Source organism: Phocoena sinus, chromosome 1 (assembly GCF_008692025.1).
Source record: "Phocoena sinus isolate mPhoSin1 chromosome 1, mPhoSin1.pri, whole genome shotgun sequence".
In the NCBI taxonomy this organism is placed as follows: Eukaryota; Metazoa; Chordata; class Mammalia; order Artiodactyla; family Phocoenidae; genus Phocoena; species Phocoena sinus.
This window is the reverse complement of record NC_045763.1, coordinates 6,804,337-6,823,167: the sequence shown is the minus strand read 5'-3', so window position 1 is coordinate 6,823,167 and position 18,831 is coordinate 6,804,337. Positions and strand designations below refer to the sequence as shown.

Below are 18,831 nucleotides of genomic sequence, written 5' to 3'. Positions count from 1 at the left end.
CACGACCCAGGAATTCCACGTCCAGGTGTGTGTCCTAGGTATTTGCCCTAGAGAAACTCTTTCTTGTACCTGCACCCAGGAGACATTTGCAACAAAATTCATAGCTGCAGTGTTGGTATTAACAGGAAAAAAAGAACTGGGAAACTCAAATGTACACTGACAGGAAAACGTGTGATAGTCACACAATGGAATACTATTCAGCACTGAAACAAACCATCCACAGCTCACAAATGTCAAGTTGAGCAAAAAAAAATTGTAGCAAAGGCTAGAAACAGTATGATGCCATTTATATAAAGTTCAAAAAATATTTAAAAACCACAAAGTGAGGGGAAAATAAACACAAAATATAGGACAGTGGTTACCTCTGGGGCCAGGGAAGAATACACGGGGCACGTGAATGGCAATGCCAGTATCCACTTCTTAAGCTGGCAAGTTGGGTACACTTCTGTTTATTATTTTTTACATCAGATATACTTTATGCAGTCTTTGGTATATGTTAAATACTTAGTGGTGTAGAATGGGGAAAAATGCACAATCTAAAAGTTGAGGATTATGTTTTATTCAGTGGACTTACTGAGGGCTTAAGCACAGGATACATCCTCTCAGCTCTGAGGGACTATTCCAAAGAGGTATGGGAGGAACCAGGATATACAGAAGTTTTTGCAAAAAAATGACCCAGGTAGTTGAACAGCAAGAGATTACTGCTAATTACAGAAAAACCCAGACATCTCAAATTAATGAATTTAGTACTTTTCTGTGTATGGGAAGATACAAGAATCCGGGCTAAATGAAATTATTCTTTTGAGATGCACCTTAACCATCTAGGGCCAGTATCTTATTTTTCTCCATCCTGAATCCCCACAAAGTGCTGGAGGTGGCTGCAGTGGCTGATGACTTGATGGCTGTAACATCCTTTGTTTACTGATAAGGCAGGCGACATTCTTTGTCCTCAGTGGTAAACAAACACAAAAACTTCCTAGTCTGTTAAGGGGAGGGGCGATCCACCTAGATCCCCTGAGGGCCTTCCTCACTCATCTGATCTCCCTTGGGCTGCTTCTCCAACCCAGAAGTTTCCTATCTGTCTGAAAGCCTGCCTTCCAAAAGAGGTATGTCACTTTTTCCACCGACCAGCAGTTTTCACCCAGGGGTGCGCAGACCACAGATAGAATCAGTAATCCAGGTGGGTCATAGGCTGCTGCAGGTTCATCTTCCCTCGATTCTGATGTCCCCCTGCAGTGTGGTCTTCTGACAATAGCCTTGCACACACGTTTCCCCTCCCTGCTCACCAGCCTTTGGTATGCCACTGCACTAAAACTGCTCAATGAGCATACTGTCAACTAAATGCCTGTAACAAGGTAAATGCCCCTGCACTGGACTGAAGGCACACACGAGTCCCACAGCCTGCTAGCAAAGCCTCAGGAGCTGTGGAGACAGGCAGGGCATTTGGCAGCTTGTGGATTTTGGAAAGGATCTGAGGGCACATCTCATTAACAGCTGAGCTACAATTTGAGGTCGAAGTGCTGGCTCAGAACACTGTGCTGTGGCCTCCAAGAATCTTGCAACAGCAGCAGTCTGAGATCATGTTCTACATCTGATTTCCTGCTAGGAATCACTGGTTGTGGCCAGAAACCTGTTATAAGAGCCATGTCTTTCTATCTTTATCTCTCTAACCATTTTAACATAAAATGAAAGAGATTGTTTTGGAGCCCTTTCAGGGCCACACCTTAGAATTGCTCTGAAAATAAGAGCTCTAAGTGTCTGATTTCTGTTGAGTTCTTAAGGTTTAGGAGATAGTGGCTGTTGATTTAGCTGCTGGGTCATGGGGCTGGGATCTTGGTCTTAAGCAGTCTGAAACACCAGTGTATTGCTGGGGAAACCACAAACCCTGCTTGCAAAATTCACATAATTCTTTAGGAAACATTTTACAATTTCCTTGTTGTTTTTTTGCTGAATTTAATCCTAACGTTCTTTCTTCTTTAGTCAATGGAAAACAAATACAGTGGACTCAATAGGTCTTCAGCTTTATCCAAGGCTAGGAATTAAGGAATAAAAGCAGTTTTTGCAGCTGACCAGAAGAAATAATAATTAAAATCAAATATACACTCGAATCTCTCCATGCAAGGCAATGGGTTAAGTATGGAGATGAACGACATTGTTTTAGCTCTCAGACTTACAGACCAAGAGGAGCACTAAGAAAATACAAAAATAACTATCATAGAAGGAAACCCTCCCTTGAGTGTGTGTTGCGGGGTCGGGGGGAGATGTGCTGCATAACTGATTTGAAATGGTATCGGTTCTTTCTTCATCAGAAGGGGAAAATAACTGCACCCACTCATGCCTGTTTTTCATTTGTCAGACTACTCTGGACTATTACCTGTTTTGAACTTTGAGAAATTCCCCGAGTCTGTGTGAAATTCCATTCCCAAATCAGTACAAGTATGGTTCACGTGTATGGGAAAGGGAGGTATAGAAGCTTACTTTCAAGATCCAACATAAACAAGAGCCGAAGAATGAACTAACCCTGGGCACTCACGTGGAGTGCCTGGCACGTAGGAAGCGCTCAAAAAGTATTAGCTGTAATTAAGGGAAAGCGAACATCCTTTCGGCTCTTGGCCTAATAACTCCTGTGTGACCGACGCAAGGACAAAGGGACCGGGTCACCTTGGCGGGCTGTCGGGCGCGCAGGGCGCAGGCGCGGGTGGGCACACGTGGCCGGCCTCGCGACCCCGCGGCCCGGGAGCTGAGTCCGGGCGCGCGGCCGCCAACGTGTCCAGGCCACCGGGGTCTCCGGCACCACGCTGCGGGGCGACGAGTGGGGCGGCCGGAAAAGGCGGGCCGCGAAGGTCGTCACCAAGGTCGTGGGCCGGACGTGCGGCGCCGGGGCGACGCGGCGTGCGTGCGGGACTCGGAGTACGTGACGGAGCCCCGAGCCCTCATGCCGGCCGCGCCGCCCCGCCCCACCCCCCGGGCCCCGGCGCCACAGACTTGGCTCAGCCGCGGATCCCAGCGGCGGGCGAGAGCGAAGGCGGACGGGGCTCGCCCGCATCCCCACATAGCCGCGGGGTAGTTGGGACGCCCAGCCCGACCCCGCCCCAACTCTCCGGGACGTCGCCCCCTCTTCCAGTTCCCGGCGCCCGCAGTCCCACCCCTCCCTCGGAGGCGAGGGCCCGAGTGACGGCGCGCCGGGCCAATGGCGAGGCAGAGCTGAGGGGGTGGGCTTGAGGGGCGGGAAGTGGGCGGGGTCCCCTCGAGCTGGGCAGGAAGTCCAGGCCGGCGGAGCGGAGACGAGCTCGCGGTACTTGGAACGTTAGGACCTTGCGCGTTAACGCTTGCCCTCGGTGCCCGCAGCACCCTCTGCTTCTCTCTCGTGCGGCGACCTCAGGCGGCCGGGTGAGAACTCAAGGAAGGGCTGCCGAGCAAGCGCCCGGGCAGGCGGCGCCTGGGTGCCCCGGGCCCGCGGGCGCTCCTGCGCCTCAGACGGCGTGCCCGGGGTGGGGGGGGGGTTCGGCGGGGAAGGGGCGGGTCGGCGCGCGCGAGCGGCCTCCCGGGGCCAGAGTTGCGGCCCGAGGCGGGGGCGCGGCGCCCGGTTTCTCCTGAGGGGAAGGTGCAGCTCAGCCTGTGATTACGAGTACGGGGCCGCGTCACTGTCCCGGGAGGTTAGAGGTAGAACACGCGGTCACCAGGACAGCAGGCGGTGAGGGTGGAAGGTTTGGCGAGCGCTCCAGGCCTAACCCGCGTGCTCATTAAAGCCAGGCCCTCCCGAAAATGGAGAAAGGGGGCCGGAAAAGGAGAGATGCCCGGGAAGCTGCAGCCCACCCCACCCCCGCGCCCGTGCCTCCCGCTGGTGGCCCTCGGCCTGGCGCCTGAGTGTCCATCCCTTTGCTGCTCCGGAATGAGCAGGGACTGATCTGCCTTCAGAAGGCACTTGATCTGGAGGGGACTGCAGGCGAGCCGGGGGGTCATTGGAAGCCCTGCAGGCGACCTCGCCCAAGTCGGGCACGAGGCGCTCCCTGCTCCCTGGGCTGGCCACCAACAATCGGCCCCTGATCTGACATAAAAAGGATGCACTTTAAGAAATTTTCCTGTTCGCTGCTTCCTCTGCAATGTGGGCGGTGTGGGCAGCCGGTTGACCTGCTTCCGGGGCACACCTAGGCCCCGGCTGCCCGGTGTGCTCGTGCTGCCCCTGGTCCGGGCTTCAGTTCAGGCAGATAAAAGGCTGTGCAGGCTCCTAGTCAGACCCATCTTCCGCCCTGCCTGTGCTCCCTGCATTTTAATGACTTCGGAGAAAAGTTTTTCTATCTAATTTCAAGATAAGTTGAATTTTATTTTCACATCGTGAAGTCAGTCGACTGCCTTGTTTTATATCACTAAAATAAAACCAGAAATGAAATCTTACAACGGTATGATGAGGCAGTGTAATGAAGATGTGCTTAAAAGTGCATCTAAAATCTGTGAAGTAAGTCAGTGATGGCATGGGGGATGCAGGGGGGAGCAATGACTGGAAATGGCCTCTGGGGACTTTTTTGGGGTGGTCATTGTTACACACGGGTATATGATTTACCAAAACGCAAAGGTAACTAAAATTTTAAAACTAAAAGACTTTAAGCAAATTTGCCTTTTTGAGATAAAAACTAGATACCTTTTTATTGGCTAATGAGTAAAACTCCATTGTGACAAAGAAAAAACAAAGCCACAGAAGTGACTTCAGTATCTAATTTTGAAACTTAAAAAGATGCCATCTGCTGCTTCAGAACATTCCAGAGAAGATAATGGAGAGGAGCCCAGCTAGATAATGGCTTCCAAACGCTGATTTGGTTCCTCCCCTCCACTTCAGTCCTACAAGTTGTTCAATTCTGTTGTTCCTTGGAGAGCCTCTGGGGGAAAAAAGCAAGAAAGGGGCTTTCTTTGAGCTCTTGATATTTGTTCTCTGTAGCTGCAAACCACCCCCCTCCCCTTCTTTCTAAAGGTGTTTTCAAAGGAAAGCGCTTCCCTTGGCGTATCCTGGTGCTCAAAGATAGAATCCTTTCTCTAGTTACAGATCACGACATTTCATAATTAAGTTTTTTAAGTGGGGTGAAATGCCCATTGAAAGCAACACTGACTAGATAATGTTATTTGTTTGCCCTGTCTTGCTGAAGACCCAAATACTCTGAGGTTTGAAAGGCTCAGAAATTGGCAGAGATCACAGCACATAGACCAAGCAGCTCATTCCTGGCCTCCAAACTCAGAATTTCTAACTGATTATCCAACATCGACCAGTTGAGCATTGTCCTGCTACCTCAGGTTTTATTTGATGAACTGTGTTCCCAACTTTTAATTCACTGTTCCACTACAAACCAGATTTTCCTCCTGGTCACCCCCGCCCCCCCTTTTTTTTTTTTTTTTAATCTTAGATGGGTTTGCTTGTGGCCCTCACGTCCCCTTGGTCCTGATTTGGTCCCTTTCCCATGGCCCCGCACCTACCCTCGTTGGTAACTAATGACAGCCGGTTTCAGACCCTCTCCTCTTCAGGCGCTCTGCACGCCATCAACGTGTGAACCTTGCCCGCCAGCACGTGCACTGCTGGGCTTTCTTTGCCAGTAGGACAAGGCCTGAACTACTAGGGCCTTGCAGAGCTGCCCCTACCTACTTTTTAGGAATAATTCCCAGTGCTCTCCAGCAGGCATTTTCTCCCACTCCAGTCAGCCTTCCTACATGCAGTTTTTAGTTTATGCAGGGTCTTTCTAGTCTAGGGATCCTCAGAAGTGACCCCTTGCATAATGAGTTGAGACTGCATTATGGTTTATGGAAAATATGGACTGTGCTTCCCCACAGAAATTCACCATGTCTATCCTCAAGATCCACGCCAGAGAGATCTTCGACTCTCGTGGGAATCCCACCGTTGAGGTTGATCTCTGCACCTCAAAAGGTATGGGCCACCTTTGTTTCTATAGACCCTAGCACCACGCTCCATTTAAAACTTCAAATGACAGAGCCTTAGGCAAGAAAACATCTGTTATGGTAAAAGCCTTTCTTTCTGGTCTGCACATGCTGGTAGGCTGTGGTTCCCCACTGGGGGAAGGTTGGGAGGGTTTTAAGGCAAGAGGTCCTTGTCTTGGTGCTTCTTGGTACGTAGAACAGAACACAGGTTGGCTGCTAGGTCAGTGAGGTGGGGAAGTAATGTGATAACCTTGTCCCTAAAAGGGCCTATCACTAGTTTGCTTCACAGCTTGCTGTGACCAAATACGTAGATGCGGCAAGATAGGATGGATCTTTCTTCCTTGTAAAGGAAAGAGATTAGGGGACTACAAGGGTATATATAGCGCTCTTATCTGCGTTTCCAGAAATCACTCTTAGAGGATCTGGGACAGTTTTTACTTTGGGGTGTTGGAACATTCCAGAGGCTCATATTTTTACCTGGCTGTAAGTCCCTGTAGGAAGAATTTGCCCACGTGAGAAGAGAATAGAATGGGAACCCTTAAAAGCTCCCCCGTTTTTCTTTTTTACTTTAAGAAAATCTAGTGCTTCCCTAGCCCTGCATTACCTCCAGCAATGTCTCAGCTGTTTTCTAAATGGTTGAAGTTGGAAAAGGAGCTTCAGGCAGAATCACCCAGAGGTGCTGAGCACAGACCTGCCGGTCAGAGCTGAGTCATGGTCTGAATCACAGGCCTGGCTGTGGAACCCTTCCCTTCCTGTCCTCCCTTCCCCCTTGCCCAGAAAATGAAGGCCCCTCGAGTTGAGATTCACAGGGCAGGAGTCTGCCTTTGGTTACTGTCGGGGTGCCCTCAGAACACGATTCCTTCTGGGCATGGGGCAAATGCCGTGTGTTCTCAGAAGATGGCGAGAATTTCCTTTCAGCTTATGAAACTGGCACACTTAGTCAGAGAGTGGAACTTTCCACTTGGAAATTAATGGACTTTGAACAACGAAAAAAGACCCAGGACACTAGAAGATTGTTGGGAGGGGGAATTTTCTTTGAAACTCTTTAAAATGACTAAAATTAATGTCTTTTGACATTGAAATGAATGGAACTTTCTCTTATGTGTCTTAATCCTTTTAAGAAAAGAAAAAAAAACCAGGAAGTCATAAATTTGTTAAGAACCTTTCATCACTTCTTTCGTTCTTAGAATTTATTTTTTAGACCAGTTTTAGGTTCACAGCAGAATTGAGTGGAAGGTACAGAGCATTCCTGTCTACACCCTGTCTCCACTATCACCATCCCCACCAGAGCGGTACCTTTGTTACAGTCGAACGTGTGTTGACACATCATCACCCAAAGTCCACAGTTGACCTTAGGGTCACTCTTGCTTTCCTCATTTCTTCACCTGGCCCAGCGCCTGATGGGTACAGAGAAAGCCAGGGCCTGTGTCGAGAAGAACGTGTGTCCTGCTGGTCGCACAGTCAGTGCGGTGGCACAGGCATGCAACCAAGTATGACTGCTATACTTGGTTGGGTTTTTCCTCTTAGTTCGTTGCCCTCACATCTCCCGCACCCCCCAGTTCTCGGCATACCTCAGATGGGGAAACCCCTAACGGTTTCAAGAAGATTCAAGAGGCTGCCTACACTTCCTGCTCCCCTAACCCTTCTGCCCCGTGTAACTGGATTTCTGCGGTACCTTTCTTGGCACTGTCTGTCCTTCTCCAAGAAGATTTGCCGCTTTTCTGCTCCACAGTCTAGGCTTAGCCCGGCGGCGGTTTCTAATCTGCAGGACCGCGCAGTGCACGCTTGACTGGCTTCTAGGGTTACTGTGCTTATTCCTTTCCTCTTCCGGTCTGTCCTGGTTTCTGGTTTCCTGTTATGCAGAGAACCCCCAAGTAGCATTTATTGCTTCTTAAGCTGAGGCAGATGAGCTGTAGATTCCTCTTGAGCCAGCGCTTTCAAGGCTTGAAAGCTAGCAACCTGATCTCACTTGTCTAAGGGAAGCTTGGCCACGGTGCTCTAGAGCTGGACTGTCTAAAATAGCCCAGTGTTTTCGTGGATTACTAGCTGCTAGACAACCTTAAATCCCATAGGTGGCCTGCGTTGTATTTCTTTTAGGCCGCGCTGCGGGGGGTGGTCCACGGCCCAGCTCCGGGGCACCCGTGGGGAGCTTTGAGAGGTGTGGGCTCAGACCTCCCCATTTGTTTTGGAATCTGAACTTTAACCCACAGGTGATACGTGTGCACGTTAAAATCTGAGAAGCTCTGCTCTAGACCGAAATTCATCAGCTATGCTCTAGTGTCTGCAGTGCGGAATCATAAAAACATGACGGGCAGGAGAAGCAGCCCGTCTGAGTCCTCCCATCATTGGGAGGAAGTAACTGTTTCCTAAGGGCAGCTCCCTCAGTGAGCAGGGAGGGACTTGGGCGAGGGCGGGAGCTATTTCTTAGTCATTAACTATTTCTCGCCCTCCCTCTCTCAACATCCAGGTCTCTTCAGAGCTGCTGTGCCCAGTGGCGCTTCAACTGGTATCTACGAGGCCCTGGAGCTCCGGGACAATGACAAGACGCGCTACATGGGCAAAGGTAAGGGCCGAACCCAGGCCGGCCTCCCGGCAGCCACAACCTCCCTCCTGCTCCCCGTGGCTTGTGTTTGAGGGTAGCAGACCTCTGACTCGGCCCAGAGTGTGGGCAGCGAGTATGGGCGCCGCACGTGGAGGAGAGGGGAGAGCGGGCTGATGGGTCCCAGCACCCCTGACCCCGTAGCTCAGGGCAGGTGCCGTAACACTTACTTCTACTGCGGTTTGTCTCCAGTCTGCGAAGAACTCCTGGTTGGGTCAGGGGATGTGGGAGAAGAAGAAGACAAGTTATCTAGTACTAAGGGGCAGCCTCGCATCCTCTGGGAGGGCTCAGAGGGCCTTCCGGGCCATCAGGCCTCTTCAAGGGTCTAGTCGTGGAGGAGAAGAGCTCCCGAAGGCCTGGCTGATGGCTCACCATTGATGGGCTGTCGTTGTCTTTCGGTCTCTTTGGCAGAGCCAGCCTGCACTGGGCTGTATGCAGACGGGCTGGAAACTGTGTTGGCAGTGCTCACCGTTCTGTAGATAGAACCTGTGTGGCCAAACTCCAGAAAAGCAGATAGGGCTAGACCGTGCATTCTCAATGGGGACGGGAATTGGTTCTGGAGAGGAAGCAAAAACATCATGACAGTTCATGGTTTGTGGCCCTCCGAAGGACCACACGTGTAGACAGGTGGAGGGCATGTGTGCTGCCAACTCTCCAGGGAGGGCGATTAGGAAAGAGTCCAAAAACACTGCAGAGGAGGGGGCGTGGGCGAGGGCGAGGTGGGGCTGGGGGCACTGGGCCAGGGTCCCAGCGGCCCACTGTAGGGAGGCAGCTTGTGCAGAGAGGTCTCCCCAGGGGCCTTGCAGCCCAGGCGGTACGTGCCTACAGCGCTGTGCCCTGACTGTGATGAGGACAAATGCACGGTCCCTGTCTTCCTGTTTCCCCTGTCTTCCTGTTTCCTCTCTTTCTCTCACTCAGCCTCCTTCCCAGCCTGTTCTTTTCTCAGTCTTTCTTTTTTCCTTCTCTGCCCATCTCTACTGGTCAGGTGTCTCCAGACCCGTTAAGTATATTAACGAGTTCCTGGCACCAGCCCTGTGTACACAGGTAATACATACATTGGGCGTCCTTTAGTCTCTGCAGCTGGCCTGTCCAGTGCATGGTCTTGCCAACTAACCTCCCTTCAGACATTCTGGATGGTTGCTCTGTGTGCGGCTCTAACCCTTGGGGGTCCTAGGTAAGAGCACTCAGACTGGGCCAGAAAGCCCTCCGATTCCAGGGGGAGAGGGCGATGGGGATTTGAAGGAGGTCCCATTGAAGGTCTTTGGTGGGCTCTGAATATCTGGGTTAACGTGGTGAGTGGTTCTCTCCAGCACTGCTGCTCAAGCCTGTCTTTCGTTAATGTCGGTAATTTGATTTGATTATTCCTTCTAGGTGTCTCAAAGGCTGTTGAGCACATCAATAAAACTATTGCGCCTGCCCTGGTTAGCAAGGTAGGACCTGCCTCCTGATAACTAATGTATGTTAATGCTATCAGAGCGCCTCCCAGGCCAGCCCAGGAGGCTTTTCTGTTCATGGAGAGCTTATTCTGAGAGCTAAAGAAGCCGGTTGGATTCCCTGTCGTGCATGCAAATAACTTCGCCTTTCCTAACCCACCCTCTGCCTGTCCATGTGTCTGTGGCTAACAGCGCATGGAATTGGATCCGAGGGACGGGAGGCTCTTAGAGCCTTGATGTTTCCCCACAACCATCTTGACCTTCGGGGAGTTAAGATCCAGATTTTAAGAGCAGCTCTCAGGGGCGTTAAATGTAGTATCCGTGGCGACTGACTCATTTTTCATGGACTGTGGAATTATTTACTGTGTTTTTAAACAGCAGAACTTCCGTTATATAAATTCCTACTTGGAGCCTCAGTGTGTCAAACAGATAAAAGCGGAGCTGCTGTAGGTGAAGTGGGTCTGGGGATCCCACAGCCCAACCTACTCTGCAGCTTGGTCTCGTTTAGCCTCCCTCCAGCCCCGCTCTCCGTAGCTATGGCCCTTTCTCGGGTCCAAACCCAGCCTCGGCCTGTGTGTCCTCCTTGGTAGGGCCCCTCTCCCGGCTCCACCCTGCATGCAGGTGGCAAGCGGCTCCTCTGCTGATCCTCTCCCCAGCTTGCCTGTTGTGGCCTAGCCCACATGGCTGGCTGTAATCGTCCCCAGGCGGAGGTTTTCAGCACTGCCCTGCCGCACACACCTTCCATCCCGGCCTCCTGGGGCCCTCCACACGCCGCTGTTCTTTGTGCCTCAGCGCCCTCACCTGGCCTGACAGTGAGCAGGGCTTTCCGGGACATTTTTCTTTACTTGGGGGAGACAAACTTCAGTCTAACTCTTGGTGAGTGTTGGCCTCAAGCCATCTGCTGGGGTGGCTTCTAACCTTACCCAAAGATGCCTTGTCACGAAAGCCAAAGATGCCAAATTGTTAACGTGGCATGATGGACTTACAGATTCTGGTTTTCTTTCATATTTTAGCTTTTATATAAGAAACATAAATAATACGCTGGTATCATTCACTTACGGAGTTTTTAAAGTAATGCCGACTTTCATTACATTATTTTGAGCCAGTTTTAAGACACTAGTTTTATTTATACTCTTGCCAAAAATAGTCATTTTCATCAGTCGTCAAACATCATGTTAAATGATGGTGGACTGCATACAAAACTCGTATCTCCCATCAGATGATGGAGTTTGCTGTCACTGAGGGCAGCCGAGTGACGGCAGAAGCTGACTTTGATGGTAAAGAACAATGAATTCTGTTATTTGCTGCCCCAAAAGTCACACTGCTTTGGAGTAATTCCTTCTTTAGCATGAACCAGACAATTCTGCCTCATGTGTAACGTGACCTCGGACTCCCTCGGTAGACTCCCCTTCATGACATGAGGACCATGCATTGTCGGATCCCTCGGGCTTGGAGAAATGCCTGATGCTCTTAAAGCAAGTGAAGGGCATTGTTCTGCTTCCCCATTTTCTCTTGGCATTCCCCCCTTTTTTTGCCTGCCAGACGCATGGATAACACAGAACTGATCTGGGCTTTGCACGGTTCCCAGGGTTGATGGCTCTGGGACAGGAGGGCACAGGGCATGCAGGTAGAGGCCCCACTCCCTCCCAAGCAGCTTATCCTCGCTCTCCCTGTAGAAACTGAACGTCGTGGAGCAGCAGCAGATCGACAAGCTGATGATAGAGATGGATGGCACGGAAAATAAATGTGAGTGGCCTGAGGGGGGGTCTTTGCCAGGGAGGTTGCGGCTTCTCCTGAAGACCCTTGAAGTCCTTTGGGGAGAGGTCGTGTCGTCCCTAATGATGAATTATGTAACTGTCTGGTCCTCCCCTAACTCTAATAAATCACATTTTTAAACATCAGGAGCATGGCCAGCTGACAGCAGCAGGCATGTAGGGTTACTCGGAAGAGGCTCGTGCTTTATATAATCGAGCAGTTTGTGGAATTTTCCAGAGTCCCATGGACCAAAGAAAGGGCTTTCTCTTTGGGGGAAAAAGCAGCCTACGTGGAAGGCTATTGCATTTCTGGTGTCAATATTGCAAAGGAGATAGAAAGGAAAAGGTTCCGAATACAATCCAGGGTGCACACAGTGGTGCAGGCGGGGGCGGCCAGCAGGAGGAAGGCTGGTGAGCAAGAAATCCCTTAACGTAACCTGTTCTGTTCTAGCCAAGTTCGGTGCGAACGCCATCCTGGGCGTGTCTCTGGCTGTGTGCAAGGCTGGCGCCGCTGAGAAGGGGGTGCCTCTGTACCGCCACATTGCCGACTTGGCTGGCAATGCCGAGGTCATCCTGCCAGTTCCGGTGAGTAGCGAGTGTTCGCTTTCTCATGGGGTCCCGAGACCTCCCCTCTTGACCTCATCCACGTGTGACTCTCCACACGGGTAGGAGCAGGCTCTGGGGGTCTCGGCTGCAAATAACTCCGCCGCCGCCGCCAGCTAAGAGTGACCCTGAGCAGGTGACTCGGCCGCCCTGCACCCATCTCCTTAGTTGTCGATGGGAGATGAAAATTGTACCTGCCTTGTCGGGTTGTGTGCCCTTGCGGTGGTAGTGACCGCAGTGCAGAGAGACCTGGTGGCTTCAGAGCCGCACGGGCCCCACGTGGGAGCCATGCACCTGGGCGTCGTGGGGCTGCTGAGGGGCGGGACCCCCCAGGCCTGGAGCTGTACTTGTGTCTCTCCCCACAGGCTTTCAACGTCATCAATGGGGGCTCTCACGCTGGCAACAAGCTGGCCATGCAGGAGTTCATGATCCTCCCCGTCGGGGCCGAAAACTTCCGGGAGGCCATGCGCATTGGAGCAGAGGTATACCACAACCTGAAGAACGTGATCAAGGAGAAATACGGGAAAGACGCCACCAATGTGGGAGACGAAGGCGGGTTTGCTCCCAACATCCTGGAGAACAAAGAAGGTAGAGGCTCTGGAGGAAGCCCCTGGATTTCTGAGCACCGCCCCCAGCGTCTGCGAGCCTTCCACACCTGCCTTCAGGGGCACTGCTCTTTCCGCCGTTCGTTCATTAAGTAGCAAGATGCAAAACCCTGCAGACATGGGAGCTAGCGCTTCATTTTTTAAAAAAACAAATCACGAGAAATTATCTTACTAATTCGACTTCTGAACGGCCTGATGATTTGCTTAAACTGGGCTGACGGTGGGGTAGGGAGGCGGTTCGTTTTCTTGCTGTCGTCCCTGCTACCCCAGCGATGGCAAGGGTTCGCAGCCTGCTCCATGTTCAAGGATGCTGGCTGTGATGAGGACTGCTGCCGTCAGTAACCATTTCGGGTCGTTCAGCCGCTGTAATGCTGCGCAGGCTTTATTTAGCTTTGAGTCCTTAGGCACAGGGTGAAATGTGAGAGTTGAGTAGAGAATACAGAAGTCCTAGGAAAAGAATTCACGGATGAATTTTTTGTTTTAGGAGAACAAGTAGGGTTCCAAGCATATTTCATTGCCTTCAAGGATGGCTAGTGAAGGAAATGTCCATCCTGCTCGTTGGGTCATACGAAATTGCTGACGTTCGGCTATTTTAACCTATAAAAAGTGGCCCTTCACGCAGTTTGAATCTTGGGGGTCTTGGGGACACTGGAACAGGGGCCGGTGTCTGTCAGTTTCCCTACCGGCAGCGCTGCCGAGCGAGGCCAACCCTGAGCCTGGGCCGGACAGCAGAGCTGGAGCTGGGGCCTCGCTGTGCGGGCTCCCTCTTGGATCTCAGCATTGGCTCTATTTAAAGCCAGTTCTGCGGGACAGCTGATCTCAGCTGGTCACTGTATCTTGGCCGGCACAGCTGTTCTTTGGTGCTAAATTTGGGAGCACTTGTCAGTGAAAAAGCCTCTTAGAGTCCATTTCCAACTTGGCCATGCACTAGTGGCCCTGACCAATGGTTTCTTGCCCTGAAGCAGAAAAGAGTAACTGGAATCTTTGAAACTGGTGCTTGGGGCCAGAGCACCTCTTCCTCTTCCGTTACGGTTCCCATTTGGCAGAGTTAAAGGGGAATTTTATCTCCATCCTCCTGGTTTCCAAACTCTCACCGCCATCTCTTTCCAGCCCTGGAGCTGCTGAAGAACGCCATCGGGAAGGCGGGCTACACCGATAAGGTCGTCGTTGGCATGGATGTGGCCGCCTCTGAGTTCTTCAGGTCGGGCAAGTATGACCTGGACTTCAAGTCACCGGATGACCCCAGCAGGTACATCACACCCGACGAGCTGGCCAACCTGTACAAGTCCTTCATCAGGGACTACCCAGGTGAGTGCTCCCGGAGCGGCTGCAGGTGTGCGAGTGGGTGGAGCCTTCACTGGGGTGCCCGGTGCAGCAGAGCGGGCAGCCGACCAGCCGTGGTGCAGTGCGATCGCCTCCAGTCACTGTCACAACAGCCGCCTGAGCAAACGTGGTCCTGGCTCCACTGACAGTGAGGAAAGGAGCCTTGAGAGCCAGGACCACTGGGTGCTCCTAGGCTCTGCGTCACCTGATGCGCACGGGAGAGGGGACACAGAGGCACAGAGTGGGTTAGAACTTGCCCAGGGGCACACAGCAAATGGAGCAGGTGTTCAGACCAGGAAGCGTCTCTAAGTCCCTGCGTTTAACCTTAAGTAACTTGGTGGAAGCGGAGCCAGGACACGAAGCCCAGTCTTCACCCCTCTGGGTCCACAGCTCTGTTTTTACTCTCAATGGCGCTAAACTCACCGCCCTGGGCTGCAAGTTTCCCACTTAACAACTGTGGGATTGCAGGTGACTGCAGTCCCTGTCCCGGGAGAGGGTTGGGAGGCCAGGTGAGTCGGGAGGGAGGACAGGAGGGGGCTCTGGGGTGCTGTGGGTCAGCAGCCTGGGAGGCCACGCTGAGGGAACACGCCCTTGCCCTGCTCTGCTCAGTGGTGTCCATCGAGGACCCCTTCGACCAGGATGACTGGGAAGCTTGGCAGAAGTTCACTGCTAGCGCGGGAATCCAGGTGGTGGGGGACGACCTCACCGTGACCAACCCCAAGCGGATTTCCAAGGCTGTGAGCGAGAAGTCGTGCAACTGCCTCCTGCTCAAAGTGAACCAGATCGGCTCCGTGACTGAGTCCCTGCAGGCGTAAGTGCCCTTGCGCAGAGGCGGGGCCTCCTGGCTGGGACTCCTGGGGGCGTTTAAAGTAAGCTTTGGCCCCAAGGGGATCAGGGCGTTGGGCGGTTGTGTTCTAATCCTGACCACTTGGTGGCCCTACACTCCTGATTTCCTGTCACACGGAGAACGTTAGTCAGGAGACACACGTCTGTCTCCCTCGAGGAGGCTGAACCCAGTTGTTCAAACGTGACTGGAGGACAGAGAAAGGTCCTCGGGCCCTTCAGCGTCGGGCGAGGGTTACCCTCTTCCCCAGCAGTTGGGAGCTCAGGGCTGCCCCTGGCCCCCCACCGGGAGTGATGAGTCATGGCCTCAGGAGGCCAGAAGGGGCCACAGTGCCCAGGCAGTGGAGCCATGCTGTCTGCTTGTCCCTGGCTTCTAGGTGCAAGCTGGCCCAGTCCAATGGGTGGGGCGTCATGGTGTCGCATCGCTCCGGGGAGACTGAAGACACCTTCATCGCCGACCTGGTGGTGGGACTGTGCACTGGGCAGGTAAAGAGCTCCCTGGGGTGAAGGGTGCTCCCTGCTTCTCTCTCTGACCTCAACTTCTTGAGCACAGACTTGGGGGGCAGGGGGGAGAATGGGGTCCTGGGTGCCCCTTTTATCCTGTCCTTCCTAGGGCCAGGGATCCTCTTTAAGAAATTGCTGGCTCTCTGCCATGGCACCCTCCCCTTGCCCAAAATGCCCATGAAGATTCATTGTCCATTGTGAGCAACCGTGGCCTGCCTTTTCTCCTTCCAGATCAAGACTGGTGCACCATGCCGATCCGAGCGCTTGGCCAAGTACAATCAGATCCTCAGGTAAAAGGGCTACCTTCGCTGCATGTGTGGGCTTGCTTGGTCTCCAGGAGGGGGCCCTGGCCCCCTGATATGTTAGGTTGGGACTTCGGGTGCCTGGCAGCGTTGGCCCAGAGCGGGGGCCTGTTCCCCACGATGCTGCCATCTTCTGGTGGGAGAGGGAACTGGCTCCCCTTTAGACAACTGAATCAAGTTGAGGAGCTACAGGGAAGCCTTAGTGATGCTCTCATTTTACACCCTTGCTTTGTGGACAAAGACACCAGAGCTCACAGAGAGGAAGAAGAATCGCCAGCGGGCACACAGCAGGGTTTCCAGTGTCCAGCGCCTTCTGACGTTCTGGTCCCTCCCCTTTTTGTCTCAGTGTGTCCTTGGGAAGCACCTATAAACACAGGGAGACCTGCCCTTTTGTTATTTTATTCCAGTCTTGAAGGGAAAAGGAACTTCCATTTTATAAGTCCTCCCTCCATACCCCATCTTTAAAACTTTATCCTGGAAATTTTCAGGCATATAAAAAAATCAGTGGGGCTTCCCTGGTGGCGCAGTGGTTGAGAGTCCGCCTACCAATGCAGGGGACATGGGTTTGTGCCCCGGTCCAGGAAGATCCCACATGCCGTGGAGCGGCTGGGCCCGTGAGCCATGGCCGCTGAGCCTGTGCATCCGGAGCCTGTGCTCCACAACAGGAGAGGCCACAAGAGTGAGAGGCCCGCGTACCGCAAAAAAAAAAAAAAAAAATCAGTGAACAGTAGAATGTACTCCCTTCCCCATTACCTGGATACACCAGCTGTCTGTATTCCTCCATGTTTTGTCTCTTTACACCCTTTTTTCCTGGAGAATTTTAAAGCGAATTCCAGGCATCTTATGATTTCACTTGTATATATTTCTTTCAGATAAAGACTTATTTTTGTTTTTTAACATAACCACTCTACAATGATGATGCCCACGATTAGTGGTACTATCAATACCCCCTTTTTTTTTTTGATATCAGGATCCAAACAGAGTTCACACTAATGAGTGCTCCCTCTTTATTTCCCTGTGCCATTTGTTGCAGAAACTGGGTTATCTTTTCATTGAAACAACATTTTCTTAAATATTCTAAGAAATAGCAGTCCTACCGTTCCTTCTCCTTTGTCCTTCAGAAACATTGGGGGGAAGAGAAGGAAGGCGAAGGGGCGGCCAGTGGACAACTTGTTGGGTGAATTGGGTGCACGGAGAGAGCCGAATGCTCTCTATTCTGGCATCTCCAAGAAGCTCAAATTTAGGGGAATAGTTAGACGGGTCGATGGTTGGGCCCCCAACTTCCTGGCAGGAAGTGTGTCTTTAACCACTTCTCTGGGTGGGAAAACTTACTGCATTGAGGTGTGACTTCTCTCTTTCCCTCCCTGTCTCTCTATCTTTCTGCTTCCTAAGAATTGAAGAGGAACTGGGCAGCAAGGCCAAGTTTGCCGGCAGGAACTTCAGAAACCCCCTCGCCAAGTAAGCTGTGGGCGGGTGAGCCCTGCGGTCACTCGTCGGCTAATTAGACCTGCTCCTGATGTCACCTGGGCAGCTCAAGGCCCCCGCCGATGCTCTGAGGGACCTCTGATAGTTAACTGCCCTCTCCCCTTCCTGTGACGTTCTCACTGCTTCCTTAGACCCGCTGCAGAAGCCGAGCTTGACCACCTGGAACCCTGCTGGAAACCCTAGCTCTCTAATTATATAATCGGCCCAAATCATTGTTTTTCTCACCTTGCTTCCACCAAGTGTCTGGAGCCATGTGTGTCTGCATTGTAATCTCCGAGGTGTCCACAGGCAAGATCCCCGCTGGTTTTGTGTGCAAAATAAAAAGGCCTCAGTGACCCATAGGGATGCTCTGTGTGTATGAAGTGGTCCGTCAGTCTGTCTGTCCTCACGTCTTGAGTATTCATGGAGCTTAGCATAGCCTCTACAAGAGCTGAGGCTTTGTGTCATGACAGAAGGCGGGGAGGAGTTTGTGCAGGACGTCACGTAAGCCCTGGGGAAGGGCAGGTTTGGGAAGAGGTGGGAGATGGGGTAGCCTGTGCCCTTCCGCAGCAGCTCGGGCAGCGCCCGGACCGGAGGCCTGACTTTAGGATCAGACATGTTAATTTGGAAGAAAAGAGCTCTCACAGGTTACCTCAAGGACAGCAGCTTCTAGGTCACACCATGAGTCCAAACCAGAGGGAAGCTGAGCATCCTGGGCAGGCTGGGGGGCAGGTTCTCCATCCTTAGGGGAAACTGGTAAAAGAATGCTTAGAGGTAGCTCTGGGGCGGTAGGAGGGCATCCAGAGGGTCTTGGAGAACCCTATTTAGATACATTAAAATTTAATTTTGGGGCTTCCCTGATGGTCCCGTGGTTAAGACTCCACACCCCAAATGCGGGGGGCACAGGTTCGATCCCTGGTCTGGGAACTAAAATCCTGCATGCTGCACAGCATGGCCTAAAAAGTTGAAAGAAAAAATTTTTTAATTTAATTTCTTTCCTCATTTTCACTAACCTGATTTCAAGTGCTCAGAAGCTCCATGTGGCTAATGCCCGCTGAGTTGGGTACCACGGGTGTGAAGCATCAGCACTGCAGAAAGCACCATTACAGAGAAACGACTAAGCCCCAGTGAGACGTGAAATACTATGGTTGCTCTGAAGTGTGTTCTAATACCTGGTGAGGCCCCCACAGTGGACACTTGTTACTGCTCATCTGTATCAGGGTTTAGCCCAAGGAGCAGAGCCAGTAGAAGGTACGTATATTAAGGGATTTATCACAAGGAATTGGCTCTGTGATTGTGGCTACGCTAATCCATAGGGCAGCCAGTCAGAAGGGAGGGTGACCAGGACACAGGTGAAATTTCTCTCGGGTCAGCCCTACTTCTAAGGCCTTTCACCTGATTCAGGCCCACCTCGGTCATCCAAGATCATTCCTTGTTCAGAGTCAGCAGATACGTGGTTTTAATTATGCCTGCAGAATAGCT

General features: G+C 52.1%; 1 protein-coding gene across 8 annotated transcripts; it reads left to right on the top strand.

The window, feature by feature from the left end:
• Positions 1–2,694: 2,694 nt before the first annotated feature.
• Positions 2,695–17,716, top strand: ENO1 (enolase 1). Of its 8 annotated transcripts, none has more exons than XM_032635784.1 (13): positions 3,235–3,390; positions 5,815–5,908; positions 8,387–8,482; positions 9,890–9,948; positions 11,628–11,697; positions 12,157–12,290; positions 12,674–12,896; positions 14,024–14,221; positions 14,846–15,047; positions 15,457–15,565; positions 15,815–15,873; positions 17,278–17,343; positions 17,502–17,716. In XM_032635784.1, the coding sequence occupies exons 2-13, from the start codon at positions 5,824–5,826 to the stop codon at positions 17,551–17,553; spliced, it is 1,353 nt and encodes a 450-aa protein (XP_032491675.1). In that variant the 5' UTR covers positions 3,235–3,390; positions 5,815–5,823; the 3' UTR covers positions 17,554–17,716. The 8 variants fall into 8 exon arrangements, with proteins under 8 accessions (XP_032491689.1, XP_032491680.1, XP_032491675.1 ...); XM_032635826.1 differs by adding an exon at positions 11,171–11,228 and having other exon boundaries at positions 3,289–3,390; positions 17,278–17,715; XM_032635798.1 differs by lacking the exon at positions 3,235–3,390 and adding an exon at positions 2,695–2,910 and having other exon boundaries at positions 17,278–17,715.
• The last annotated feature ends 1,115 nt before the right edge of the window (positions 17,717–18,831 follow it).